At 49.5% G+C, this 12,629-nt stretch overlaps 1 protein-coding gene across 1 annotated transcript; it reads left to right on the top strand.

The window, feature by feature from the left end:
* The first annotated feature begins 3,688 nt into the window (after positions 1-3,688).
* On the top strand, positions 3,689-9,162 carry LOC128484031 (uncharacterized). Its single transcript, XM_053460350.1, has 4 exons — positions 3,689-4,266; positions 4,886-5,028; positions 7,516-8,433; positions 8,564-9,162. Exons 1-4 carry the CDS (start codon positions 3,689-3,691, stop codon positions 9,160-9,162), a joined length of 2,238 nt encoding a protein of 745 aa, XP_053316325.1.
* The last annotated feature ends 3,467 nt before the right edge of the window (positions 9,163-12,629 follow it).

The following is a 12,629-nucleotide window of genomic DNA, read 5'->3' on the forward strand; positions in this document are numbered from 1 at the left end:
GATGCTGGATGAAATTCTCTTCTTAAGACATAGTCCAGCTTGTCCTTCTCCTCATATGACCTTCTCCTTATCTGCTTGACTGTTTAATGTTATCAATTACCCTAATTAATTTTCTAGTTAGTTACTGTTTTCTGAGGATAGCAATTTGTCCTTAACCCAACCCTCCAAATTCATATTACCTTAAATACCTTTGATTTGATGCATCAACTCCACTGTCTTCTCTTTTCAAGTATGGTAACCAGTCTGCAATATCTCCACTTTGTCCTGGGTGAAATTTGAGATTGGTTACAGTGTTGGGATCGCTGAGATTGATGCTTATTGCTCATCTACCATACTGCAAGTGTCAATAGTGGAGTGCAGAAAATGTATTGGGGTGGGGTGGATTGGAGAAGCTGTATCATTGATATACAGGGAACGCAGCAGACTTTTAATTTAGGTTTGTTTTTTTAATTTAAAATTTGCTTTGGAGTGTGTGAAATTCCAAAGTAAGGCACAATTTAAGTTACTATCAAGGACGCATGTGGGTCCATGTACTGGGAGAGATAGCTTGTAAGATATTCTATGGAGAAGCAGATAATAATAATGCTTATTGAAAGCAATAATATTACAAGTTATGGATATTAGATTAATAGGGACAGAACGTTGATCCAGGGATTTATTCTGATTGCCATATTTGGAGTCGGGAAGGAATTTTCCCCTGGTATGGGGCAATTGGCATCTGCTTCATAAGGGTTTTTTGCCTTCCTCTGGATCAACACAGTAGGGACACAATATGTGTATAGGTTGAACTTGATGGACTTTGGTCTTTTTTCAACCTTATGAACTATGTTACTATGTTACTATGTTTTCTTTCACTGGCAGCACACTGGTGGGTAACCAAATATTTGGAGCACAATACCACTATAGTGGTGTAAGCACATGGGGTAACAGGAGGGGTGGGACTGGGGCAGAAAGGCAGCAGCATTATAGATCTTTTCTTCTTCATAATGATGTTATGGGTGAGCAGCACACATCAAGTCACATTTTGTCAGCTTTTAGGAAGATGCTGATGCAGTGTATTAGATCACAAGCAGGCACAACAGTAGAACTGGGAGTGGTGGTCACTGACATAGCAACAAACATGGTGAAAGCAGTTAGAGGTGGACAACTTGTGGACTTGCATTGTGTGGCACATATATTACACTGGGCAGCTATTCCATAGATCGGGCAGGGTAGGCTGGTGAAACTGATTGAAAAGTGTCGTAAGATTGCCAGGCAATTTGACCACAGCGTGAAGGTAAGCCAGCAGCTAAACAGGAGCAGGAGGAGGAAGGTGTACCCTAGCACCGTCTATATCAGGATGTAATCACCCGCTGGAATTCCACTTTGGACATGATGGAGCGGATCCTAGAGCATCAGGGGGCTCTTCTCTCCATCCTCTGTGCAGAACAATGGGGTATGTAGCCTGTCGGGCAAAGGGGGAAGGGGCATTAATGTGACTGAGAATGTAAGCCACTTTGGTCATCCCATACTAACCTACCTTAAACAAAAAATGTATGACTTCATGGAACAAAATGAGATCTTTCGTCTTTTGATTACACATGAGATTACACATAGGGGTTGAAACATTGATGCAGCACAAAAGGGGTATACTAAGCGAAGGAGAGATACAGTGGTTGTAAACAGAAATTACCAGCAGCAGTTGCAGTAGAGCCCGCATATCCAATTCCCAGTCCCTTGCACCCATGCAGTGCAGCTGAACTAGATCCACCAAAGCAGCAGCCATTTGGGTACACCCAAGCTCCCCAAAGTCCAACTAGTGCCCCTGAAATACCCAGAAAGCTGTTATCTGGCCAGACCTCTCCTTTGTGGCCCAGCAGCTGCTTTCATGCCTACCCACCAGTGTCCAAATTGAGAGAGCTCTCTCTGTGACAGGCAACATACCCAATCACCAGAACAGATGATTTTCTTGATGGCCAATCTGGCCAAATTATTCAAAGCGAGTAAGGTTCTAGTGCTTCTGTTCTTCCTTACACTTGTGGATAAGTTATTTTTATCAGTCAAATATTGGGTTAAATCAGCCCAGCACCAAAGTGCTGGGAGTGCCAGTGCATGCCGGGCCACATGCCTTACAACTACCACTGCTGCTGCAACTGCTCCTCTTTCTCCTTCATTACCTTGGGAAATAAATTAAATGATTTTTTTGTATATTGTGAAAGTTCAGTCCTGTACCAAGTGGGTGGCTGTGTCTGTCTGGCAGTGCTTGCTCTGGCCCAGTGTCCTGTAGCTGCTGCTGCTCCTCCTCTTTCTCCTTCTTTACGCTGAGGAATCCTATTTTTTCTTTTTCTTATATTGTGGAGATTCAGTCCTGTACCAAGTACATAGATGTGTACCAGGGCCTGCCCAGACCATATGCCCTACTACTGCTGCTGCTCTTTGTAGTGCCCGTAATATAATTAAGGCATGTTTTGTAAGGGGTAATATGCTGTTATTTTCTGTAAAAAAGCATTAAATCGAAATGATGTAATGTAGAATGTGTGGCTTAACGCGGTTGAACATGTCCTTGAACCTGGGATGCTGGGAGCTTAAGAACCAGGGAGTACAGCTTTAGAATCTTGTTTTTAACTAACCACAACATTTCTAAACAATAGTTAATGAGCATGATGACATATACAGATACTTACAGACTTTCATGTATTTCTAAAAGATAAAAAATGGACCCTTTCAGCAATGACAAGACTCTGGGTGCCTAGCATCTAGCCCTGTAGCCCGTCTCATGCTTTGAAGCAGCGTTTGGCTTTGATGGTCTCCCAGTGCAGGAAGGGATATATGTGTAATCCGTTCCATTCTTCTTTTAGCTTATTATTATGCATGTACGTATTTTGATTTTGTTAATAAAAGATATGTATGATTTAATCTGTTGAGTGAAAGTATCATCTCTGTATTCTTGAACATGTGAACCCTTGCCTGTCTATATACACATGTGCAGTCCTCAATTTCCTTGCTTACTTTGAGGGATAGATTACTTACATATTTTTCATATTTGGGGGAACTTCTGTGTCTTTCTGTACCATGGGGATGGACATCTACCTACCAGTGTATTCCCAGTGCCCTACTTCTACTCCTGCCCTATCACCTTCTTTGCTCTGATGGATCAATTACTCAAAATGGTCAATTTATTGGAGAAATTCAGGACATGTGTATCCATTGGCATAGTGCTGCTGTTGCTGGTGGTCCTGCAGTTCCAAATTGAGTCTGGATCTCTTACTAAACCTTGATTGATTAAACTGTACCCCACTTTATCCTACAAACTCTTGTCAGCAGAGCATTTAGCATTTCGAGTTCCCGATATGCACAGTGTTCTTTAGACCCTATATTGTATGTTCTGGACAATTTGGATTGCGTTATAATTTTTTTTTAAATTGATGCCCACGGGGGGGCCAGCATGGGCTATAGTGGGCCTTGACTGTTGTGCGGAGGAGGGGTAGGCTTTTTGGCGGGAATTTTGGGGGTGGAGTTGGGGGTAGATTATATAAGTGGTTGCTTTACCGGGCTCAGGAACCATTTTTTGTGGTTAGCTTACCTGGTTGCGTGTCTGTGCGCTGCTGGGCTTTAGCTGTCTGTCTCTCTTTGCTTTTCTGTTCTTTTTTCTGGCTTTCTTCTCTCTCCCCCTCCCTGTTGTCTTTTTTCCACCCCTGCAGGTTGGCGGATGGACCAGGACATGGAGGAGCTGCTTGCCGGCGTGAGGAAGGCTGCGTTGGAGCGTGGATCAGCATGGCTGAGGGAGCAGCTGGGATCTGCGCTGGAGCCGGTTCGAGGGTCTGGAAGGCCGGTGAGGAGGACCCGTCCGCCGCGTCGTTTGAGCCCTGGTGAGGAGGAGAGGCCCAGCGACGTCCGTGGTGCGGCCTCCGGTGCCGGACCAGGCCGGAGCACCGGTGTTTCCCAGGACGGCGGCCGGGATTCGGAGCGGAGGAGGCGGCGTCCGCCGCGGACGGCAGGATCAGGTCGGCAGGCGACGGAGGGACGTTCCGGTGGGGGTGAGGATCGCGGCCGGAGCCCGGGCAGGGACCCAGCCCGCTCCCCAGACGGAGGATCCGGCGGCCGGAGCGGCAGGAGGAGGAGCAGCCGCGTTAGGCCTCCGGGGCCTAGCGGAGGCTTGGACCGGGTGTCGTCCGGAGCAGAGTCCCCAGATCCGGAGGCAGGGAGGAAGAGGAGCCGGATGGATGACCGGGTGCAGCCTGGATTGCGGCCTACGCGTGCTGGGAGGAGTGGATCGGCGGCTGTCAGGCAAGTACCCGGGGCAGCAGGGGGTGCTGGTCTGTGCTCCGCTGTTGGGGGGGCCCGGGTGCCATTGCAGGGGGGGTCCCGTGAGGGGTCCCCCTTTTCCCTGGGGTCACTAGGGGGGGTGGGTTCCGGTGGGGGGTTGGTGGGTAGGTCTGTTTCCCCTGTGGGTAGTGTAGGTGGGCCTTGCCAGCTTCGCGGTGCGTCGAGTTCTCCTTCTGTTTTAGTGGGGGCCAGGGGTGTGGGGCCGGCGGGTGGGTCTCCTGGGTCCGTAGCTAGCAGTCGGGGGTCTGTGCGGTCTGGTGTGGCGTCGGGTGTTGGGTTGAGGGCTGCGGTTCGCTGTCGCTCCCGTAGTCGGTCGAGCGGTCTATCTGGCCGTTCTCGGCGGGTTAGGCGTTCTCGTTCCCCGTCGCGTCGTAGTCGGTCTGTTCGGCGTTCTTCCCGGGTTCGGGGGGGTTCTCGTTGTTCTGGTCGGGATGTTCGGGGCCGTTCTCCTGTTCGTCGGGGGGGGTCGACGGGCTTCTCGGGATAGGGTTTCCGTGGTGCAGGCTCGGGGGGTTGTTTTGTCGGGGCGGCGTGGGAGGTCATCTTCGGCTGCACATTCCAGGTGTGTTTCTACTTCCAGGAGTCAGCGGGCGGTGGAGGATCGACGGCAGCCGGATTTGCAGCCTGGGAACGCGGCTTCGGTGGCAGCCACTCCACAGGTTCCCTCGACGTCCGCACAGGATTCTACGGCCCAGCGGTTCGGTGCAGCCGGGGGATCAGTTGGTGAGTGTCTTTTGCAGTTGTTCAGCGCGTTGCCTGGGGCGCCGGTGGGTAGTGGGTCGGTACGGGGTTTGTTGCAGGGGCTTCAGGCTTTGGTGGAGGCGTGTGGGCTAGGGGCCAGTTCGGCCTCGGGGGTCCAGGGTGCTTGGGAGCCGGGGGCTCCAGTGGCAGGTGGTGCTGGGGAGCGTTTGGCTGGTGCTGTACCCTCACCTGCTGGGCCAGCCGTAGGGGGCTCGGGCGGGTCTGCTGAGGTTGCGGTCGGCGAGGTTGTGGGTGATAAGGGGTCCTTGGCCGGTGCGGTGCCGGATGCGGCGCGGCAGACGGCGTATGTCTATTTCGCTGGTCCGTTGGGGGTGCATTTAAAGTCTGAGGTGAAGGAGAAGATTTGGAAGGGGGAGTATGTTGAGTTATTTTCTTTACTTCCTCTGGAGGAGTCTCTGGACACGAAAGAGGATGAAAAGAAGGATAGTAAGAAGGAGGATGAGGAGGAGAAGAAGCGGAAGAAGTGGCGGAAAATTCCGAAGACCTTCGGAAATTGGCTGCGGGCCTTTTGTATTTTGGCGAGTGTTATCGGGGAGAAATCCCCTGATAAGTGCTCTTCTCTATTTTGTTATGTCGATGGCATATGGGAGGCTTACAGGGTGTACGGGGGTTGGGCGTGGTGGCGTTATGACGAGCAGTTTCGTCAGCGCTTGGCAGCGAATCCTGGCATGCGGTGGGACCAGATGGACCTCCCGCTGTGGTTGAAATTGATGATGGCGCAGAAGGCGTCGCCCTTTCCTGGGGGGGCCGGCGGGGGTTCCCAAGGAGCTTCGTCGGCCGCACATAAAAAAGGTGTCTGCTGGCTGTTTAACGACAGCCAGTGCAAGTGGGGTGCCTCGTGCCGGTTTAAGCATGAGTGCTCCGGATGTGGGGGTAATCACAGCCTGTCCAAGTGCTTTAAGCGCGCCAAGGCAGGGGCAAGCTCGGGTCAGTCTGGGTCTAAGGGGGAGAACGCCGGTGAATCGCGACGCGATGCTGCCGTGGCTAAGCCGTTACGGTAGGCGGGCGGATGCGGCGTTTCTGGACGCTGGTTTTGCGCAGGGTTTTCGTATCCCTTTTGTTCCTCGGGATTCGCGTATATTGAGGCGTAATTTGAAGTCTGTGTCGGCTTATCCTGAGGTGGTGCGGGAGAAATTGGGCAAGGAGGTCCAGTTGGGCCGTATGGCGGGTCCTTTTGAGGAGCCGCCGTTGCTTGGTTTTCGGGTGTCTCCCTTGGGGGTTGTCCCGAAGCGGGAGGTGGGCAAGTTTCGCCTTATTCACCATCTCTCGTATCCGAAGGGTGCGTCTGTCAATGATGACATTGATAGGGAGCTGTGCTCTGTTTCGTACACTTCGTTCGATAGGGCGGTGGATTTGGTGCGGGAAGCGGGGCCCGGGGCGCTGATGGCGAAGGCGGACATTGAGTCCGCTTTCCGGCTGCTGCCGATTCATCCGGAATGCCATCATCTGTTGGGTTGTTGGTTTGATGGGGCGTTTTATGTTGATATGTGCCTTCCGATGGGCTGTTCCATTTCCTGCGCCTATTTTGAGAAATTTAGTTCTTTTGTGGAGTGGGTCGTGCGTGAGGAAGCAGGTTGTCGTTCTTTAGTTCATTATTTGGATGACTTTCTGTGTGTGGGGCCAGGGGATTCGGATAGGTGTTTGCGCTTGTTGCGCACGTTGCAGGTGGTGGCTGCTTCTTTTGGCATTCCCTTGGCCCCGGATAAGACTGAGGGCCCAACTTCTTGTTTGAGTTTCCTGGGGCTGGAAATTGATTCTGTCCGTGGTGTGTGCCGGCTTCCGGCTGATAAGCTGGCCGCACTGTCGGCGGTGGTGCGGGAGGTGCGGTCTGCTAAGAAAGTTACTTTGCGGGTGCTGCAGTCGTTGTTGGGGCGCCTTAATTTTACTTGTAGGGTTATTCCGGTTGGTCGGGTGTTTTCTCGTTCGTTATCCAGGGCTACGGCTGGGGTTCGGGCCGCTCATCATAGGATTAGAGTGTCTAAGGCCATGCGGGCTGATTTGGCGGTGTGGGAAGTGTTTTTGGCCCGGTTTAATGGGACGGTGTTTTTCCAGTCTGCCTTGGTGTCGGCCGATTCTTTGGAGTTGTTTACGGATTCCTCGGGTAGTGTGGGTTTTGGAGCTTATTTTGGGGGTCTGTGGTGTGCTGAGCGGTGGCCTGCGGCTTGGCATGATAGTCCGCTAATCAGGAATCTGGCTTTTCTGGAATTGTTTCCTCTGGTGGTGGCTCTGACGCTCTGGGGGTGGCGGATGCGTAATCGCAGAGTGGTGTTTTATTCTGACAATTTGGCGGTTGTTCATTCGGTTAACAGGTTGTCGGCTGCTTCAGTTCCGGTGGTTAGGTTGCTGCGGTGGTTTGTTTTGTTGTGTTTGGAATTAAACGTGTTGTTTAAGGCTGAGCATGTTCCTGGGTATCTGAATGTCATTGCTGACTCTCTTTCTCGCTTTCAGTGGGATCGGTTTCGGCGGGAGGCTCCTGGGGCGGACGCCGTGGGCTTCCCGTGCCCGGAGGTGATGTGGCAGCTCGGGACCGCTTGCTTGCGGGATGGGTGAGGTCGTCATTGGCGCCTGCGACGTGGGCAGCTTATGATAAGGTTTGGCAGGAGTGGGACCGGCTGGTGAGTTGTGTGGGTCTGGTGGAAGGGGATGGCGCCCGTTTGGATGTTTTGTTGTGGTATCTGACTGGGTTGGCTTTGGAGGGTGCTTCCCCCTCTAAGGTAGATAGGGTGTTGGCGGCTTTGGCCTTTCTGTTTAAGTTACAGGGTTGGGCTGATGTGACGAAGCATTTTGTAGTTCGTCAGGTCTTGAAGGGGATTAAGAGGGGGCGGCGGGTGCCTGATGCTAGGCGTCCGTTGTCTGCGGGGCTGCTTCGTCGGTTGTTTGGGGTGCTGGGGGGTGTTTGTTTTGATGGTTTTGAGGTGCTTTTGTTTCAGGCGGCTTTTGCTTTGGCCTTTTTTGGTGCCTTTCGGGTGTCGGAATTGGTGAGTCCCAATAAGTCGGTTCAGGGTGGTTTGGCTTCGCGAGATGTCATGTGTGAGGGCGATTCCGTGGTTATCTGGTTGAGGTCTTCTAAGACTGATGTGTTGGGACGCGGCAAGCAGGTTAGGTTGTATGCTCTGCCTGGGGATGTCATTTGCCCGGTGCAGTGCGTGCAGCATTATTGGGATGTTCGGCCGGCGGGTGGGGTGTCGTTTTTGGTTCATCGGGATTTATCGCCAGTGTCTCGATTTCAGTTTTTACGTGTGATGAGGCTGGGGCTTGGTAAGCTTGGGTTGGCGTCGGCTGAATTTGGGACGCATTCGTTCCGGATCGGGGCGGCTACGGAGGCGGCTCGTTTGGGGTTGGATGATGGCGTCATCCGGAGAATTGGTAGTTGGGAGTCGGCTTGTTTTCGGAGGTATATCAGGCCGTTGCGGTTGGTGAGTTAATTGTGGTTTGTTTGGTGGGTTTGGTTGTTTCTTTCCTCTGCTCGTTATGTTTTTTCTGTTTTGCTTTGCAGGGCCTCGTTTCATCGTGTGGATCATCGGCCACTCATTTGTGTACTGGGCCCAACGGAGAGCCGCAGTTAGGCGCAACGGCCTGCAGCTGGGCTTCCCCATGGACTTGGTGCATGTGAGGTGGTTTGGGATACGGGGCATGGTGTGGGATGGAGTGTTGTTGGAGGTGGTGAAGTATTTGAGGTTGGGTTTCCGGCCCTCGGTGGTGGTTATCCACGCTGGGGGTAATGATATGGGGGCTACGCCTCAGCGCGAGCTTGTGTGGAAGATGAGGCGTGATGTTGAACGTTTGTTGGAATTGGTGCCTGGCTTATTGTTGGTGTGGTCGGAGATGATTCCTAGACGCAACTGGCGTCATGCGAGGGATAGGGCAGCTATGGAGCATAGCCGTGGGAAGGTTAATAAGTTAATGGCGAGTTTCGTACGCCGGCATGGCGGGGTGGTGGTTCGCCATGTTGCGTTGGAGGAGTTTTGCCCCAGTTTGTTTAGTGGGGATGGGGTGCATTTGTCGGATTTAGGGCTTGATTTCTTTAATTTGGCTCTCACGGAGGGGATAGAAAAGGCCTTGTTTTTTCTTGGGGGGGGAGCCCATCCGGCTTAAGGTGTCAAGGGATGGGCTCTTGGCGGCAGCTTGCCAGGTATCCAGGGGGTTAATGTGGTGGTAAGTGAATGGTTGGTAACATCTGGTGGGAGGTTCTTGGCTGTCAGTGCTGGAACCTCAGGTCAGGGTGGGGGCATCTCGGTATGTCCCTTCCTTAAGTGGCATTTGGTTATGGTACCTGGATTGCTTGGCAAGCTTGGGTGTTTATTGTATATATTTACATGTTGGTGTTTGAGTCATTGTCCTTGTTAACGCACCTATGTTTATTGTTTCAGGTTTTGGCGTGACAATGACTCTAATAAATAAAATTGGCTGTGGCCTTTTCTCATCCATATTTATGGTGTGGTGTCTTTATTGGGGGGTTTGAATGGGGAGTTAAGCCTAGCCCGGAGAATCGAAGCTACAACAGTCATGATGCCCACGGGGGGGCCAGCATGGGCTATAGTGGGCCTTGACTGTTGTGCGGAGGAGGGGTAGGCTTTTTGGCGGGAATTTTGGGGGTGGAGTTGGGGGTAGATTATATAAGTGGTTGCTTTCCCGGGCTCAGGAACCATTTTTTGTGGTTAGCTTACCTGGTTGCGTGTCCCACCCTCCCTCCCTTTTTTCTTTTGTTTGTAGGTTTGTGTCGTTTGTCACAGTCTGTGGGGCGGCAGCTTGCCAGGTATCCAGGGGGTTAATGTGGTGGTAAGTGAATGGTTGGTAACATCTGGTGCGAGGTTCTTGGCTGTCAGTGCTGGAACCTCAGGTCAGGGTGGGGGCATCTCGGTATGTCCCTTCCTTAAGTGGCATTTGGTTATGGTACCTGGATTGCTTGGCAAGCTTGGGTGTTTATTGTATATATTTACATGTTGGTGTTTGAGTCATTGTCCTTGTTAACGCACCTATGTTTATTGTTTCAGGTTTTGGCGTGACAATGACTCTAATAAATAAAATTGGCTGTGGCCTTTTCTCATCCATATTTATGGTGTGGTGTCTTTATTGGGGGGTTTGAATGGGGAGTTAAGCCTAGCCCGGAGAATCGAAGCTACAACAGTCAGAAAAACTGTGCGCTGCTAAACAGCCCACTATGCCTACCAAGGTGAACCTGCTTTTTCTGGATAGCCTCGAACTGTGAAAACTGTATATCTGGTAGCTTTACAAGTCTAGTTATTAAGAACAGTTTTTTTCTTTCTGAAGGGAAATGCCAGCACATACAATACACAGGATCTCCTCTACAGTAAAGCCCAGGTACACGTCACACATATGCCAAGAGGGTTGCCCAATGCCTAAACGAGCATCTGAAGGGGTATGTGAAGTTAGATCTCATACCAAGCATTCTGTTTTAAAATGATTAAAATAAATCATAGTACAGAGAGGTGTGATCTATCTCACTTTAGTGGTTTTTTTTACTTATCCTATAATATGCAAAGGTTTCTACATGCTATGGAATATCCCATGAGATATAGTAGCGATCACCATAGCTAGAACACTGAGAGTCCATAACTGGGTTGTAGTAAAAGGCAGGCCCGGACTGCGACAAAAAATAGTCCCAGGCATTTAAGAATGAGCAGCCCATTTTTATTAATTTATTTATTTTGTTAAACCAAATTCTGACAAATGTAATATACCATTTCTTGTTGTCTATTAGTTATATTTCAGCATGCTTTTATCACTGTAATCAATTAGCATTACATAAATATATAATAAATTAATCATAACATCGTGCAATTTATAAAGTGCTATATCTTTAATGAACGATTTAAAACAGTAACTAATCTTTGACCATTTAGTTGGTACTTAGAAAAAAAACTAGTGGCAGTGTGGCACTCCTTGGGTCTTGTCAGATCACCCTCACAACGAGTCAGTCACAGACTCACAGCAAAGCAGGTAAGAAACTCAGACCTCAGAGCACCCCAACTGAATTGCGGCGCTCAGCCAATCCTCTAGGCGGAGCAATGTGACTAAAAAAAAAGTCATCATACACGGGACCCCTGAAGCCACTAATCCTTTTTAATAAGATAAATAGGTTGAAATAGAGTAAATAACACAATACCTTTATCTCTGGATCCGTAAAAATTCAATAGTTCAATTTATTCCTACAGAAAGTAAAGGGCCAGAAAACAGAAGACTAAATACACACCAGGATACACAGAAACAAAGGTTGGAATACAGCACTCAGAAAGTGGTATTGATTTATGTGATGGCCGCAGCTGGACCTCTTGTGTATTGATGCCACCAGCCCCCACGTGTATTTGTGCACTCCATAGAGCCCCCCAAACACATACACCAGGACAGGCTCTGCCACACTGACACCCAGACACACACTCACCAGGACAGGCTCTGCCACGCTGACACCCAAACACAAACACCAGGACAGGCTCTGCCACACTGACACCCAAACACAAACACCAGGACAGGCTCTGCCACACTGACACCCGCATCAGGGTTTCCACGGACAGTTTCCCTTTGGTTTTGATTTATGTGATGGCAGCAGCTGGCCCACTTGTGTATTGATGCCGCCAGCCCCCACGTGTATTTGTGCACACCAGAGCGCCCCCCATTGTGTATTTATGTCCCCAGCCAGCCCCACATTGTATATTTATCCCAGTGGACAGACCCACTTTAGTATTGATTTATGTGATGCCCCAGCCTGCACCGGCTTGTGAATTAATGCCCTCACACCAAGACCTGCCTAGGACCCAGATTGGAAAAATAGGACTTGCCATCTTTGCCCCCAAAACAGCCTGCCTGTGGCACCCTTGCCCCAAAACAGCCTGCCTGTGGCATCTTTGCCCCCTTACACATCCATGCTATCACACACACATATTCATTCACTCGTTCACAAATATTTATTCACTAATTCACAGATAATCATTCACTCATTCAGATATTCATTCAGATATTCATTCATACATTGATACTCATTAATTCCCTCATTCAGATACTCATTTACATATACTCATTCACAAACATTAATTCACTCACTTCACAGATACTCATTAATTCACTCACTCACTCAATCTCACATACTCCTTTATACAGCCTCTGTGTCTTTATTTTTAATAAATAGGCCTATTAAGAAACATTAAGGATATGAGCTTGTGTATACTGTGTAAAGATAGGATACTAACCATATGGCCAATGAAGAGGTAAAAATAGAAACAGAATTTAATGTAAAATAAGATCTAGACCTTAACCAGTCCTTGATCTTGTCTTAGATGCAGGATAACGTTTATGCCAATTACATGAATGTTTATCTACCACCCTCTCAGTAAAATAAAACATCCTCACTTTGTGTTAAAGCCTCTGACACTTCGATTCTAAATTTGTTCCAAAATTTCTCCTCCTTTGAAGTAAACACCTCACCTGTACTATGCTTAATCCCTTAGTGTATTTAAATGACTTTCTCTTTTGTTCTGCTCCAAGCTGTATGTATTGGAATATCTTAGTATTCCCTGATGATTTTTATCCCGCAAACCATTTTAGTA

The sequence above is a fragment of the Spea bombifrons genome, chromosome 3 (assembly GCF_027358695.1).
Source record: "Spea bombifrons isolate aSpeBom1 chromosome 3, aSpeBom1.2.pri, whole genome shotgun sequence".
In the NCBI taxonomy this organism is placed as follows: Eukaryota; Metazoa; Chordata; class Amphibia; order Anura; family Pelobatidae; genus Spea; species Spea bombifrons.